This window comes from Siniperca chuatsi, linkage group LG11, assembly GCF_020085105.1.
Source record: "Siniperca chuatsi isolate FFG_IHB_CAS linkage group LG11, ASM2008510v1, whole genome shotgun sequence".
Classification (NCBI taxonomy): Eukaryota; Metazoa; Chordata; class Actinopteri; order Centrarchiformes; family Sinipercidae; genus Siniperca; species Siniperca chuatsi.
This window is the reverse complement of record NC_058052.1, coordinates 19,353,514-19,370,776: the sequence shown is the minus strand read 5'-3', so window position 1 is coordinate 19,370,776 and position 17,263 is coordinate 19,353,514. Positions and strand designations below refer to the sequence as shown.

At 38.2% G+C, this 17,263-nt stretch overlaps 1 protein-coding gene and 1 long non-coding RNA gene across 4 annotated transcripts in view; one reads left to right on the top strand and one right to left on the bottom strand.

The window, feature by feature from the left end:
* The window catches only part of rgs7a (regulator of G protein signaling 7a), a 51,641-nt gene that overhangs the window by 14,801 nt on the left and 19,577 nt on the right, over positions 1 to 17,263 (bottom strand). For both annotated transcript variants that reach the window (XM_044214196.1, XM_044214197.1), the window contains exons 3-4: positions 7,948 to 8,044; positions 4,754 to 4,804 (exon numbers count right to left, since the gene is read on the bottom strand). In XM_044214196.1, coding sequence (XP_044070131.1) covers positions 4,754 to 4,804; positions 7,948 to 8,044 — 148 coding nt within the window. The remainder of the gene's footprint in view (positions 1 to 4,753; positions 4,805 to 7,947; positions 8,045 to 17,263) is intronic.
* LOC122884370 lies at positions 4,132 to 17,094 on the top strand. 2 transcript variants are annotated; one of them, XR_006379870.1, is made up of 3 exons: positions 4,132 to 4,395; positions 9,316 to 9,408; positions 15,765 to 17,094. It is a non-coding gene; the product is annotated as an uncharacterized LOC122884370 (long non-coding RNA). The 2 variants fall into 2 exon arrangements; XR_006379871.1 differs by lacking the exon at positions 4,132 to 4,395 and adding an exon at positions 7,936 to 8,072.

Here is a 17,263-nt window from a genome sequence, read left to right as displayed (position 1 = left end):
GAACTATTAAGGAGACTAGTGAAAGAATACTGACATTATTTCATAATCCCATGCTTTTCTTTTTAAGGAAGTTATGCGCTTTTATACATCTGTATGCCAGGGTAGCAGTGTACAAAGGAGTGATCTCAGGAGACTGAAAAAGATCATCTAAAGTGCTCCACTTTAAGAGTGACTCTTGAGTCTGATGAGTAGGAGGTTTAAAGAAGGTTGGAGGAGAAAACCAGGAGCATTATATAGAACAGCTTGCTGTTCTGATGGGCAACATGTCCTCCCTCAGAGATCATTTTACTGTTCCCTGGTGTTCCACTGATCAGATTAGGTGCTCTTTCATATGCAATTCACACCCTTTTAATAGCACACCGGTACACAGCTTGACTGATAGTCTGACTGGATGACAGTTTTTTGTTGATGTCCTTTTGTGGTCTGGTGAATTTGACTGTTTTATTTATTTAGTGTTGTTTAGTCATATTAAATGTTTTGATTGTTGCTGTTTGACAACTGAATTCCTCCCAAAGGGATCTAAATTATTATTTACTAAACTACTATTGTTTATGTATGTATGTATGTATGTATGTATGTATGTATGTGTATTTTGGGCATCGTGATAAACTGTTTTTGTGATGACATTTACAGTTGAAATAGTAATATTTTGTTTTAGCTATGGTGTTATTATTAGAAATCCATTCGTCTTTCATGTCTGCTCTTTCTCACACAGGTACAAAATAATTATTTGAATACTTTAAAGCTGTCAACATTTTGGAGGAAAAATATAAAGTGATATTATTGTTATGTTGCATTTTTAACTGCACAAAAGAGGTGTTGCATTTGAATTTGGCAATGAAAACCACTATTAACAATGCTAAAGATGAATTTTGAATTATATTATTATTCTTTCTTCATTATTGTTATATTAGTATGATATTTTGAGTCTACATTTTATAGACAGACCTAATGTATATGTAAGAGCTTTACAGTGTCTGTAAATGTAAATGTATTTTAGCAATAAAATGATCATATTGATACCCCTGCAGGGATTTATTTTCAGGCAGGTCAGAGGTCAGAAGAGCTGCAGAGGTGATTGAACCCTCCTGGTCTAATCAAAATGACAGTATAGCAAATTCATACTGTACACGACTCTGTGAGTGAAGCAGTCCAGTCCATTAACCTCTTTGAACTTAAGGCTGCTTTTGCTCAGTTTCCAGCCCCTTCATTTACAGGCTTCTGGCACTGTTACTACATGTCTTAGCTACTGTAGGCATGCCATACAGTATATGGATCATGTAAAGCAAGAAAGGTTTATTTTCATGGATTTTGTGACATCTGTTGTTTTTCTTTTTCTTATGGGATGAATATATTTTAGATTTTCCCACCAGGGTTCCTATCATGCTTTGGGTAATGCTGTGGGATACACTGAGCCTTATGTTTACAATTTGGTGAATCTGCACCATGGAGAGTCATTAGCTGCTAGCAGTTCCTGTTTGCTCTGTAACCACAAATGTACAGACAACAATCAACTGGATTACTTTTGAAACTGCAGAAAACGTCTGTATTTGGAGATTATGAGATAAGATCTGGAGTTAAAAAGAATGTCTTTTTTGTATGATTTCTAAGTAGATTTATGGACGTTTATCTGTGATGGATCAGAAATACTCATATCAATGGAAAGAGTAAGTCACACTGGTTCCAATTCAAAGTGGTTCACAGTGTTAAAAATCCTACCTAAAAATAAGGCCTAAATAGGCCTACTTTTTTCAGAAGAACAGATCCTTCGTCAGTTTTGAGATTCCTGATGTATAACTGAAATGTTTAAATGTATAATTCAAGGATTATATGCAGTGTCCGCACCAGACAGTTTGTTTTAACGTTGTAGATCATGTCAACCTGTGGCTCCTCATTCACATTCATCTTCTCAGTATTTCCAATCCCTTCATGAGCCTGCACGGTAATGCATGCATGGTAATGAATCTAGTCTGGGCCACCGTAAAGGTGGGGCATGCGATTCCAATCCAGTACACGTCTTTTTGTCAAATTCAGCGAATATCTCCTCAAGGCCCACTAGCTGTCCATTCTGTGTGTGCGCTGAAAAAAAATCCGGTGTTTGTACACAGCCCTGGCTCTGTAAATGGGAAACAAACAAAGTGGCTTGGACCAGGCCACACAACACTATTCCAGCCATTCCAGCCATGATTGGTGTGTCAGGTAACATTAAATTACTTGCCCACAGACATTCAGCTTACTCTCTAGTTTGCCAAGATATGCTGTTGTTGTGATGTTTGCTATAGAAGCAGGAGAGTTGTGAGTATCGCTGTCTGGAGCTGGTGTGCTGGCTCTGGGAAACGTCTCGTCCTCTCTGGCTGTTAGCTTCACAGCAGCAACTGTAGCGACAATTTGCTAACCCACAACCTAGCTAAGCTAACCCACAACCTAGCTAACGTTAGCTGCATTACTTGCTGTGTTGTTGTTTGCTCTATATATCATATATCAAATGTCATCGTATTTGTCATGGTATTGGATTTCTTCAGAATCGCGTACCTGACCTTTAAATGTGGTAAGCTGTTAATTCCAATAGTTCCCATGTCAGACAAACCAACTGGCCTTAGAAAAACAATGAATGACAATGTGATCTGCAATAGTCTGACTTGTAATGAAAGTATTATGGCAACACGTTCAAAACCTAAAACGTCCCAAAAGACATCTAAAACTTTTGAGAAGAACTTTGCAAGCAGGAATTTGGGTCAGCTAATCAAATGCTGTATTGAATGAAAATAGGATTGGGGACTACAGAGATTGCAAAATAGGATGATCCAGTTCATCTGGAGTGCGTCAGTATATTATTTGTGGCATTCATTTTGCAAAAAACTCTAAATCCCCAGTCAAGTTTGATATAGGCTCAGCTGGCTTTACATAATAAACATGATGGGCAGGGTTGTTTTTTTTTTTTTTTTTTTTGCATATTAGAGGTGCTGAAACAGATACATTATTAATTACAGTGCTGTCTGAGGCATGACGAAAAGCATAATCTCAGGCAAATCTTTGGGCAAATTTAAATGTCTGAAACTGTGTTTTACTAGTTTATCCACTTAAATGAAAATTACAAAAAAGAAAACAAAAAAGAGAAAGGAAACAAAAGCACGGGGACAGTCTGTCCATTCTGGAAAGTTCAACTGATCCCAAACATTGCAGAGGTGTCTTACCATGATCTAACTGCTTCCTAGTGCCCTTAAAATCACACACATACACATACATATGCTCTATTCAAAGTCAGCACCACCCCCTCACACACACACACCAGTGCATGCATGAAAACCTTAATGATCTACACGCACAACAGAAAAAGACAGAAAGGCAGATCCTTGCATACAAATGAAACAACACACAAAGTAACTGCGAGTTGATGAGTCAGCTAAGTATCACAACTATGAACTGGCTGCACAATACTGAGGCACACACTAGAGCAGACACTGGAATGCACACCCACACACATAAACACCATTGAATATCCAAGTAAACACACACATACATCTAAAACTCAGATAAGATTACTTTCCACATTGTTAGCTATACTTCTTTATCACCATCTTTAATGCACACAAGCAACCGGTTTGAACTTTTCATATTTATCACAGTTCAACATGCTCACTTTCGAGTCATTTTATGTGCAATGAGGGGCTCAACTAATGATCTGGCAACCCCCTCAAGACAGTCTAGTTCTACTGTATCACACTGGAATAAAATGAAAATAATGAGTGAGAACGAGAAAAAAAAGGAATAATAAGAACAAGATTTGCAGTGTCTGCTGTAGCTCAAGGACACAAAAAGACAGATCAAAGAAAAGTGCAGAACTGTGGACTTTTACATACTGTAAGCTAACAGTACACATAGGTTCCACAAAGGCACATAGGTGTTCCTATTTCTTTGTGCAAACTAATCTAAATTTAAAAAGTTGCAGAATATCTGATAAGCACTTCTCCTCTCCCTGAGAACCAGCAATAAGCTTGAAACTATACAGTAACAATGATATCATAGTCTTTAGATCAACACTGGCATTAATTAAGAAGATACTCTACATCTCACACTATACCTACTACACCTAACACTGCCCCCCCGTCAACAGGAAGTCTAATGTTGAAGTCTAATGTTGCCATTGAGTCAGTTTGTTAGCTCCGTCCTATATTTATTTACATTTTGGCATTTTGACACCATTAAAAGTATGCCGAATTAGCTATTAGCAGTTCCTGTTCGCTATGTAACCATGGATGTACAGACAACTATCACTGAATTGCCACTGAAGAAAACACAACAACCTGATGATTCTTGGGCAAAATCTGGAGCGTCTTTTTTCTCTGATTTATGGACGTGTATTCGCTATGGACATCGGAGATAATTGTAGTAAACGTAAGTAACGCTAAATCTAAAAGTATGTGTATCATGTCTGTGTGTTCAGAGTTATGACTCTGTGAAGGATTAGCCTACGAGTTTTGGGGCAAATCGTGACTGTAGTACGGAGCTAACCTAAGTGTTTTAATGTACCGTAATTGTCTCCATGAGCTGTGTGTCACATCCTCTGCTGCAGCTCCAACTGCTGACGGTGTTGTTAAAGGGGCCAAATCAGCGGCCAAACGACAATAACTAACTCCCCGTTGTTTTTAAGAGCAGCGCATACACCTGTGTTACACCTCACACAGTGTCTCTGCCTCATGTCTATCCTTATTGAAAACCTCTGCCCAAGATTAATATCGATCAGCGCTTTTACCTTGATCTTCGATGTCCAGATTCTTGATCATCCACTGTACAATTTCAGAACCTGAAATGAGAGACATCACATAAATATTAATCAGTGACATATCTAATATATTCACAGTTTGTTGAAACACCTTTTTGCATATAGATGCAAATGAAAGGGAAAACAATGACACTCTTAACCCTTCCCACCTTCCCTTAACATCACAGTGCATACCAATTCCTCTCCCTTGCAACATGTGGGTGGGTAATAGGCCATCCATTACCAAATTTTCTTTTCTGACAACCTCTCCAAGCTGTAGCCCATTAATATAAATGACCAAAGAGGTACAATGGAATAATGACGCATCCATTGTGTACAGTAACAACACAATTTATCTGACTCAGTCACAGTACAGACATTGTAGTTGCAATTGTTTTATTAAATCAGTCAGTGCATCACAACAGACATGTCCAACTGTCAAACAAAAACTAAAATGTAAACATGAAAAATATTGCCTGAGGGGAGAGGAGAAATGCATAAATGTATAACTGAGCAGAAGACAAGGCAAGACACTATATATTTATCAATTTTTAAAAACAAATGATGCAATCACCAAAAACTATTTTGAGTAATGGTCTTAGAGATGACTTGTGTATCACTCTTGCCATTTTTCTAGAATGGACATCAAACTTCTTATATGGTCGATGTCATTTTGCAATTCATCTTTCATCTGAGAATGCAACTGAATCATTTTCACATCTCAGAAAAACATAACAGCCTCTTCTTCCCCTGGGCATTTTCACACCCCACCACAACATGTGACTTTAACACATTGGCTAAATATACATTTTCCAAGCTATTATTACAGTCTGTCATGCTGACAGGTGAAGGTGTGCTGGGGAGACGAGAGCCACAGAAGGCACAAGAAAGGTGTGAAATGGACACATGAGGGAATTCATGCAGTGAGAAAGTCAGTGCCTGTGGCTGTCTCTCTGTCCATCAAGCTATCTTTCTGCCTGTCTGTTTTGTCACTCCATTTCTCTTTCACTGCGCCCCCTTGCTTCAGCACCCCCACAACCAGATGAGATCTTCCATGGATTAACATCATTAATACAATGCCATTCACACTATCAAAGTTGACCCACTTTCAAGAGAGAACTTAAATGAGACATGTAAGGTAATCCTCTAACAAGGCTGTTCTCTGAATTGATTAATATCATGCCCATAGATTGGGCTGTGCATGTGCGTGTATGTGTGGGCGCAAGCATGTGTGTGCATCAGAATGTGACAATAATATAAACAGAGTGTTAAGCGATAACATCAACAATTAATGAGCCCAATGATGGCAAATATTGGATAATTGCTGCAGCAAATAGTAACAGGATGCAGCAAAAGGCAACATGCGCAGCTGAAAATTAATACTTGAACATATTAAGTAGAAATGATGTATGAAATGAATGAAGGTAACTATAATATTCAGAGGTTGTAAAAATCAGGGTAGTAGAACCATATGAGTTGAATACTGAGATTATGCACACAGAAAATAGTAAAAACAGCATACAGCTATGTAAATATGCACAGGAGAACTAAAATTAGGAGAAAAATATGTGAAATGTTCGAATACACTGTAAATCGTTCATGTAAAAATCTGTGGAATGTGAATGTTCACTGACCTCTGCTCTGTGTGACATTTGTATGAGCAATAGTAGAAAAAAAACTGAGAGCAGCAGAGTATTTTTTAAGCTATGCTCACTTTATGGAATGAACACACAAGAACACCTAACACAAATGCAATAGCACAAAAACACGCTGTAACAACACACACACACACATACAAAGGAGACACACTCATACTGTACATACACACACAAAGCCTACCTACACGTATTGGGCTTAACAGTACAAGTATATGTTATTAATATATACTCCTAAAAAATATATGGCTAACAAATACAAAAATACAAGCACATACAGTTTGAGCACTTGTGTGATTAGAAATTTTGTAAGATTTAAGAATAAAAAAATATACAATTGTGTAACTCACAAGTAAAAGAAGGAAAAATAGCCACATTTGCACAGTACACCAGTTCGGTCAGCAATGCAGTAATTTAAGTGCTGTTTACTGTAATAAATTGCAAGTGAAAAATTACTGTATTTTATTTTAATTTTATAGAGGGTCTAAGTGGTGCAGAGGAAAAACACACTGCCGCAACCTGGGTTACATCCCCAACTGTTGTGCTTACAGCTTGGCCAAGTGCTCCAATGAACACAAGTGGCAGTGTTCTCAGAGGGGAAGCTGCAGAGGGACTGTGTCCTTGTTGCAGCCTTAGAAACTGCAAGGGGAATAGTGTTTTTGTTTTTTTGGGGGGGGGCATGCCACTCTTGGAGGAAAAAGTCCACTTGAAAACATTGCACATTGCCACTACTTTTGCTCCACAGTGATGCTATCTTGATAGAAACTGCTCGCATTTTGATAAATATATTGTGATGTTGTTTTTAGACACGTGGAGGAAGTGTAAGTATGTACTTAGGTATAGGTATGTAGTGTATATAGGGTAGGTGCAAAACAGAGCTACAAATACAAGCCATCTGTTGCAATTCTGTCATGTTCCTACAGACGCAGCCAGTGTAGCGGTTTGCTAGCTGTACTGATTGTGACTAAAAGACGGAACAGAGATGGATCTGAGCTGATGTTGCTTGGCCAGATGTAAAATTTAGGGTTTGGATTATTCATTTATCAGTAGATTTTTATAAATCCTTAATATTTTATCAGGATTTTTATGCCAAAATTGATCTGTAGTTGTAGAATGGATTATGCTTTGTACAGCTCTAACTTTTATTAGCTGATAGACTTTTAATTTGATACTGTAATACTGTAAGTTTAATACTGTAAGTCTATATTACAGTATATAGTGCGTTGTTTATTTTCTATCTTCATGTGCAATTAAAATGACAGTGATGATGGCCTCACTCCCCTTAGCTTTTGAATGTAGTGTTATGGAGTATCACTCCGGCATGGATTCTTATCTAAAATCCAATATGATCCTCTTGATATTCTGGCACTGCTGGTGTGAAATGTAAAACGGACAACTCTCTAAATACTTTCAGTGTTTTGTTTGGCAAGAACAGAGTACTAGTCGGGTACTTAGTGGGTGGGAGCCAAGTGGAAAAGAGGAGAGGAGAGGAGAGAGCAACAGAACAGAGAAGAGAGAGAAAAACCTTACCTGAAAAAACACTGGGGATCTTGGTTAGAAAACTTTTCACTGTACGGATGGGGATGCCATTTTTCTCATCTTGCATGCGTGCTATTACTTCCTCCATCTGGACAACACAGGGACAAAGAGAGAGAGTGAGTACTTTTCATAAACTTGCCTTAGTAAGTCGAGGTTGTGTGTGAGCAAGACATAAAAGAGGTAACTAGATACAAACAGGTTCCTGTGTGGTTCAGCCATGTCTGTAGGGGACAGAGAGTGTGGGCGAGGCAGTTGGTGACTAACAATCACTGCTGTCAAATTTCTGCCTCTCCTTTGACAAATCTCTCTGATTTGTGCCAGTAAGCTGCACTTATTGAATTCTGCAACAGCTATTGAATTTTGGAAGTCTAGCAATGAAGTTTCTTGTCATGATCATGGTATATTTGTGTCCCGAAACAGCCACATATTAGAACTTTGCAGAGCTGAGAAGAAAAAATTACAATGTCACTTAAAAAAAACAAAACATTTCAGACACAAAAGTTTTGTGTTCAGCATTGACACTGAACCAAAAGCTGCACTGAGGAATGACATGCACAGGCAAATAGACACAGACATGCACACACGCAAACATCTGCACACGTCACTGAGACAGAAATGTACTGGGAGTTGTCTCAAGGGCCTGGCAGAGCAACACAAGGCAGCCACGTTTCCAAGAACACACAGGAGGGAGCATAGAAGAGAGTAGAGCATGGCCCCGATATGTCAGTTGGATCGAATGCCAAGAGATCTCCCCAAACTCCTCCCTCAGTGTAAAAATATATACATGGAAAATATGTACACAGAGTTCAACGGCCTGGCAACACACTAATATGTACTACACAAGCAAACACACAGAATGTGTTGCTTTAAATCCCTCCACCTGTAAAGGATTTTCTGTACCAAGAGGTATTTAATGGGGATGGTCAATTTCCTGTTTTTTCAGCTCTAGTGATTCTGTCAAGGTTATTCATTTTTAACAGAAATAACAGCCAGTTGATTATATCATTATTACTGAAAAATTATTCTGAAAAGAGGCAGTCATGGGCATGTGGTTAAATTCAGGAAGGAAAGAGCCGTTTCAAGAAAACACAGAAACCTCTTTTGGAGAGATACTTGAGAGCAGAACCAATCATACCGATATGAAGCTTGTTGTATAAATATTACAATGATTTGTTTTGACAGCTATGTTGTGTAATGTTGTGTGTGTGTTGTGTTTTGTTGTTTTATAATGGTCTTTTTGGTTTAAAATGTTTCCTTTTTATCTGATTACACCTTACATATAACCAACTGTAACTTTTTTGTGTGGTGTCTGTATGTTGTGACTGTGCACTGCACTGAAGTGTTATGTTGTTCTCACAGGTTTGACTTCATGGATCATCCCCCTCAATTTTCTTTCCCCTCCATCTTCACATGACACACACATGACTTATCAGTGGAACTCATCTGGGAAAGGTAACACAATTTGAATGCAGTCAATTGTAATTCGTGCAAATGAAGGTTTTGTGTGGGTGAAAATACATTTCTGTGGCCATATTGGTAAGAAAGGAACAGTTTTGATTATGAAAAAGCTGGGTTTGATATGTAAATCTGTGACTACTTGGGTTTGGCAGTTCATGAAATGGTACTGTAGCATAATGCTATAATGAAAGCTTGTAGCTAGTCAAATACCCTGGAGCTAAAAATCATCCCAGTTAGTGATTGGAGCCTAATTGACAATGATGGAGCACAGGCAAATATTGTAACTAAAGAGCTGCTGGAGGAGAATTGAAGGACCAGCAAGAGAAATTAAAATAATGCTAAAATACGCATTTTCCAATTATTTCAGTCTGTTCTATCAATCTCTTTCTCCCACACATGTACTGCATGAGGCAGGTCAGTAGATCTGCCTCTACAAAATGTTTCCACCTCCTTGGATTTCTGCTTCCATTTTGTTCTTTTTTGGTGGATTTTTCTTATTCCCACACATAACTGATGTCTGGATTGTTCCAGAGAAGCCCCTACTGATACCAATGTCACACCAATGGCATATCCAATGTCATCACCAGCAGGAGTCTCAATGGACAACAGTGCACTGCAGCCACAAGATGGGTTTCATTTTTAATACGGGGCACTGCTGCAATCATAGACTTTCATTACTTTGTTAATAGTCATTCTGGGAAATGTAGGAAGTCACTGACAGAAATAAGTGGGACACAAGGCAGGTTGAAGGAAAAGGAGTGCATCTCAAAGAGAGACTTGAAAAAGAGACTTACTATATTTGATCACAACATAATGGAAGCTGTTGAACTTCAGAATTAAGACAGTTTAACGGTAAGATTTTTCTTTGGTGTTCCTCAACCAACACTAGTTAAAAGTAAGAGGAGACGGTGGGATTCTATAGATAAAGATGTGTGTTTAATTTCAGTAAGAATCTCAACCATGTTAAAATCAAACCAAAAATGTATCCTGTATTAATAGATTGTTGTGTAATTCAGGCTTGCAAAGCTGTAGCATGAACAACTGGACGCACAGAAAAACAAAAATTACCATGCGTCCTCCTTTTATGTGTTGCATACATCATTCTTTTAGTTGTTTTTAAACATATCTCTCTAAATTAATCCTAATTGTGTTCAGCTCATCCCCACTGAATAAGTATGCCTTATAATGCCAGCCTTCTCTCTGTATCTACTGTATGTCTCACTGTCTTGCTCTGAGAGTTAGCTGGGACTGTGAGACACGGAGCAAACAAGGACAACAGCAACAGTGATCAATACTTCACACACTCTCTCCTATCTCTGCAAACCTAACCGCCTACACATGGTAAAATGCCACCAGCGTGAATATTCAGGATCTAAAGCTCTTGAAGTCAGGATGCTCTCTGGCTTCATGTTGTGAGGAAGAGAGGAAAGTCGTTTCCCACAAGAGAGAGGGAGAGAGAGAAAGAGTCCCTCTCTCTCTCTCTCTCTGTCCCCCACCCATCCACCCACCCAGAGCTGTCTGACTGCGTCTCTGCAGCCTCTTAACAGATAAGAGTGAGTGTTTTGGCTACACAGTGTGAATCATTGAGTAATGATGGCACAGGACTCAGTACATATGAAGTGACTAACAAAAGCTCCGGATATAAGCACATACTGAGCTTCAGCACACAGCTCCAAGCACTTCAAAGACTATCACTGAGGGCACTCAGGGTGCAATCAGAATGTTCTGAAGCACCATTTGGAGCAAAAAACATTTCAGACTGGGTTTTTAAATCAATGCTGGCCTCTTAGATTTCTTTTTAGCCCTTGTTAAGTGCACCATAAGTCCCTTATTTGACAGGCTGTTTCTAAGAAAAGAGAGGTAAGAAAAGGATCAGTTTATTAGAAAGGTTTTATCTTGAGCACATCAGAAAGGTGGGGTGTTTTTAGGAGGAAATTTCAGCAATTTTATTGTATGTGAGATTTGGAAGAGACCTTTATTAGTTACCCCAGCAAGAAAGAAAAGAGCTAGAAAAGAGGCTGTTTTACTGCCTTAGTGATGATGTTGGAAGGTGAAAATGTTGAGTAGGTTCACACTTGATTTTAGCAATAAGTAAAGTAAACTGTGGTTACGTCCACATGGATCAGTGTTTGAAAGCGTGCAACATGTAAATGGGATCTCTCTCAATCTGTTTGTCGCAACTGTAAACTATGTAAAAAAAAAAAAAGGCCAAAAAATTCATTCAACCAAGAGATTTCTGAGAACTGCTTCTGAGAGCTTTTAGTTATTTGATGACATTACTGTAGTGTGTATATGGATTGAGAGATAAAAGGCACCTTTGTGGGCTAACTGAGGCTGGTGAATAGACTGCTTGAAGAAACATGGCTCGAAAATGCTGTAAACTACTATGACCTTGACATTTGCAGTGAGCTATGATATACACACCATGGATCATTTATTTGTTGATTGTGCTGCACAACCTATAGGTTGCATGAAAGAGTTTCCTTCCTTCCACAAATGATGCTATTCGTCTCTAGTGTTGACCTAGATGTAAGTGACCACAGTGCTTGATGAGCTCAAACGTATTTTTCAAACGGCTTTAATTAGATCATCCTTACCTACATACGCTTTGAAACCCTTAAGACAGGTGAGTTTATTAGAGACTGAAGGACCCATCAAGATACATTTTTAATGAAGAAAAAACTTGACATGATGCCCACTAACTAAATGTAACTCCAAAGCATGCACTTGTTTTGTTGGCATACTGTGAAGGTGAGTGAGCTCATCCTCAATTACATTTTCTAAAAGAAATCTATATTTGGTCTTTCTTATTACTCTATCAAATGCAGCTTGTCCTGACATTCAATTGGAAACTCATCTAGAATTCATAGAATTCATTCCAGTTTCTGTCTGTGCCCCCCATTGCCTGCACTGTGATGGGTGAATGTTACTGCACTGCAATGTACAGGGCGGATGGTTTTACCTTGACAGTGTTATCTCAGGACAAGTGTGTCTACACAGGGAGAACAGATATTCCTCCCAAGTCTGCATCACACAAATATGTACTCACACATCACAGAGGAACATATGCATCCACACACATGCACAGACAGCGTAGACATTACCATCATTACATGACACACAGAGCACACAGTGATTATCAGTCATGATGCAAGCAGAGCATATGCACTCTGACAGAATTCAGAGATGCACACACACACAAACACAAACACACATAGACATATATTATGAAAGCTTATGAACCCAGAAGGTGGGGATTATTATATTTTAAAAAGCACAGCATCAAATTAGGTGACTCCCAGCTCAAGTCTGGCTGCCTCAGGCGGTTTGAGAGCAGCCTGAATAGAACCTGCGGCTATATAGCATGACAGCTCGACTAGATAAAACAGCCTTTGCAGTTGCTTGATCTCATTTCCTTCTGAACTGCAGTTGTTGGCTCCATGAATGAGGCAGAACCTGTGGTGAAGGCTGAGAGATAATGTTTCACATTTTGTTTGCCCTCAAAAACCAGCAGTGTTTTACAAAAAAAGATAACATGAACACCAGATTCAAGGTCAATAACTTTTAATAGGATCAATACTATGACAACACAAACACTCAAAGGTCTACATTACAGCTGCATTAAAGCATAGTGCAATGCAAGTGCTATGTTACCACAAATGAATCACACATCTCTTCTAGACAGGCTGGTGCATTTGCATATGGAGCAAATCCAAAAACACAGTGTTCTTCATGCCATACTTTGTGGAATAAGGGTAGGACACAATACAGGCAAAACATACTGTTAATAATTTCTCAAAGAATTGCACTTCCAGTTTGATGGTTTTTATTATGAGCTATATTAGTTTACCTGGTATTATTCTCTTTAATAGACAAGGTTCCCTGCCTGTCTAGCCCCTACCTTCTGTATATGTATACAATGGTGACAAAGGAGTAGAAATCTTAGCACTTGATGAACTCAAACACCTTTTTCAGACAGTCTTAATTCAATTATCACTTCTTATATGAGCTCAATCCCTGAGGACAGACAAGTGTTTATTTCCAAGGAAGGACTTTCTGTCTCTACTTACCGAGAGACATTAAACATACACAAACAAGTGAATGATAAATGCACACTTTTCCTAGCCCCCACTCAGGAACATAGAGGCCAAATGCTCATTCACTACCAAACACGCAGGAGATATGCTGACCAAAGGCATTCATACTGTAATGGCCTTTGTTAGACAAGAGCACTTTGCATGAGCATGCTAGAGCATTTATATTCACCACAAACCTTTTTACCAACCTTTTTTAATCAATCACATACAGTACAGCAGTAACAAAACATCTCCAGTGATGTAAAGCAGCCTTTGGATAAAACACAAGGTAAAAACCCTCACATCATTCTTCATTATTAAAGTGAAATGATTCTAAATATATTAAGAGAAAATAAAAGACTAACCATATCATTACAGTGTTGTAGATATCAGTTATATTGCTATAGTAGAACATCTTAATAGCCCTCCATAACTTTACATAAATACAACTGAATTCACTGTTATTATTACAAGCTATTATGCTGTATATGATATTCAGGCTAAAATAATCCTAATGATCATTAGAAAGAACCAAATTATCACAATGCATATATTTGCTATGGATAATGTTAATACTGTATACACATGAGTGTTCTGAGCATTAAGTCTTTACATCAGTGAGAAAAAAATCTATATGATGACTGAGTGACAAAATGCAGAGATTAAAGGGAAATCAAAATTGAAAGAGAAAATGCAATTTTTCTGCTTAAAGTCCAGTTCCAACTGTCAATCCTTAATTTAAATATTCACTGCAGATAATGCACTTGAAATCCAACCCTCACGCCATGACAACACCCAACTATAACCGACCAATTAGATATCAGCACACTAATGTTTGTCAGAATAAACACAATAAAGCAAAATACTGCATCTATTGTTACAGTACCTATACTGTACAACAAACTTTTGCAAACTGCAGTTTGCGTGTGACTGGGAAGAGACAGAAAAAAAAACACATTAGCTTGACTAATACCATTCACCAACATCAACAAAACATTGTTACGTTGCCGGTAAAATACAAACAAAGTTAGACACTTCAGCCTGCACCTGTGCAGCACTGCACCACTTGGGCATTCAAAATAAAATTACCCTGCAGATAGGTGGGGGGAGTTATTGAGCTCATGCTGACAAGGTTGTTGAATAGATGCCATGAATCTTAAGTCTCAGAGTTACCACAGCAACACAGTCGGTGACCACTATCACAAGGACATCTTTGGCAGCTCGCCATCGCTCATTCATAAGAGAGAAAGAAAGAAGGTGGTTGTGGGGGACAGCATGGAGGGGGCACAGGGTGTAAAGGACAGAAAGAACGAGAAAGATGGATATTATATTGTTGAAAGGGGATAGGAAAAGAGGAGAGGCATTTTTGTTTCCTGTTCCTTTGTTCCCATCCCATATGGTTTAACTTCATTTCTTAAGTTTACTGTATGTGGTATGTGGTACATAACAGTAATATTTGTGTTGGTATAATTCCACAATATTATCTTGGGCTGTAGCAGAGTTAAGTTGTATTATTATTACTCCAGTATTTGTTATTTCATTATCACTTACAACATTGTTCATATCATTATTGTAGATGTGTAATATTTATGTTATACATTCATTCATTCAGTCTTTGCTTCAGGATCAGTTTAGGTCGTAACTGGTGTATTCAGTGAAGAGAGAGAAGTTGGGTCTGTTTTTTGTCTTGCCGAGACAAAAAAGAGAAACTGTTGCCCACTTATCACTAAGGCAGTTAATTCCACTGTTGATTAATCTGCCAATTACTTTCTCGCTTCATTGATCAATTGTTTAGTCTACACAGTTTACACAGAGAAAGCAACCAATCCTCACAATTGAAAAACTGGACCCAGCAAATATTTATTTTTGCTTGAAAAATGACTTAGTTGGCAATTAATTTACCATCAATCGACTAATCAATTAATCGACTAATTGTTTCCCCACTACTTATCACCCACAACCTAGAAGGCACTAGAGTATGTTAAATATAAAGCATTAAGGGTTATATAGTGGAAGAGACTCTAATACGTAATGAAAGAAATGCAAGGAGCCAAGAAAAAGCCCTCCTCTTAGCCTTGGCAACAGATGGTCATGCTCTGTTTGCTTTGCTCACCTTAAATTTTACATGAACTACCCAGATTTTTAATCCATCCTATTTTAAATTTATTTCTCTGCCCCTGTCTTGAGTTTCTTCCTTTAAATGTATGACTATTTGGGATTTTCATTGTCACTTTCACATTTTTCTCTATTCATCCAACCCTTCACTTCTCATAGGTGTGCTGAGGCTCTCAGATGAGAACGAGAATGGACAACAGTCTGTTTCACAGCAGGCAAGGATCATAGAACATGATGACAGATGCCCAGGTGACAACTGCCTTGAGTGTTGGGAATTACTCCATCCAAACTGAAGGTTTATTTCTATACACTGTGAGGCAGATTCTGCAAACCAGTGATTAGCCATTTAACAACAGCTGCAGTTTGGTGCTTGAAAAGCCTTGCTTTCGGTTGCATTCATCAATACAGTTCTGTCTCTGTGTACACAATCAGGCTCCATTGAGCCATCAGTCAAATGGAGCATCTGTTTCTTGGGATGTCACTTCACTGTTTCACACTTCAGGATGTTCTCTCACTCTGCACATTTGTTCCCTCTGTCGTCTTTATTCTTCAATATATGTCATTTGTAATATCATCACATCCTAGAAGGTACAGTATAAAGAAACCTGAGGAGGCAAAATGTTTCTCTGCCATTTGTAGCTTGTGTCTTTATCTTTCCAGCAAACTGCAAAGACCTATGAACTTTTTAGATGAGAATCATTCCTCCTCGATGCCTCCTCGCTTTCCTCACACCTAATATCATTAATGTGTTTGATAATGTACCAGTTTGTGGTTTACTGCTTTGTCCATTATTTCCAGAATGGAGGACTGTGATAAGAAAAACCTGATGCCACTATATATATATAGTATATATATATAGTGGCATATATATATTTTTATATATATAAAAAAGCTCTTGCTTACAGCAGCAGCATTATCATAAGCAAGCTCTGATGGACAGTAAAAGAAAGATGGCTTTCTTACTACAGACTTTGGTTTATTTGGATGATTACAAATGGATGTCATGATGCCTCTTGAGCTTTGAAATGCTCCTCGAGGTATGACTGAGAGCCTTTTAATGGTTCTGATCTAATTTGGTCTGATTTTCTAATAGATGAAAGTGAGACTGATGTTTGCAGGCAAACAAGAAGATCTTTGATTCCCCATGTGGTGTTACTGATGTAAGGTTACCTGAGTGGCATGTTGTTGTGTTGTTTTCTGTGTGCTTAAATATATCATCTTTATTAGTTCTAAGCACTATTTGTAAGTTTGTCTGAAAGGTTAATAATGTGAATAATACATTACATTCCTGAATGATTTAAACAAAATCAAATCTACTTGAATCAAACTGAATTGGGGATTGTTCCATGCTGTTAGAGGGGCCCTTGGAGTCTTCTTGTAAACAAACAAAAGCTATGTTTACATTCAGTGTTACTCACCAAAACGCATTGTGTGTATCTTTGAGGTCTAACAAATGTGTTAAATGCATTTCCTTCCTCATAAAACATTTGCAAAGCCAATTTTATTAAGTATTTTAAATCCACCATTGTTTACATCCATGTATACTTGCTAACAGTCTTCTTCTTTCCTGCCTTTGTTGGCACATTGCAGCATATCTTGGCATGTTACTGCCACCTGTAGAAAAGTGGAAAAGTATGGAACCATTGGCAGGACTGTGT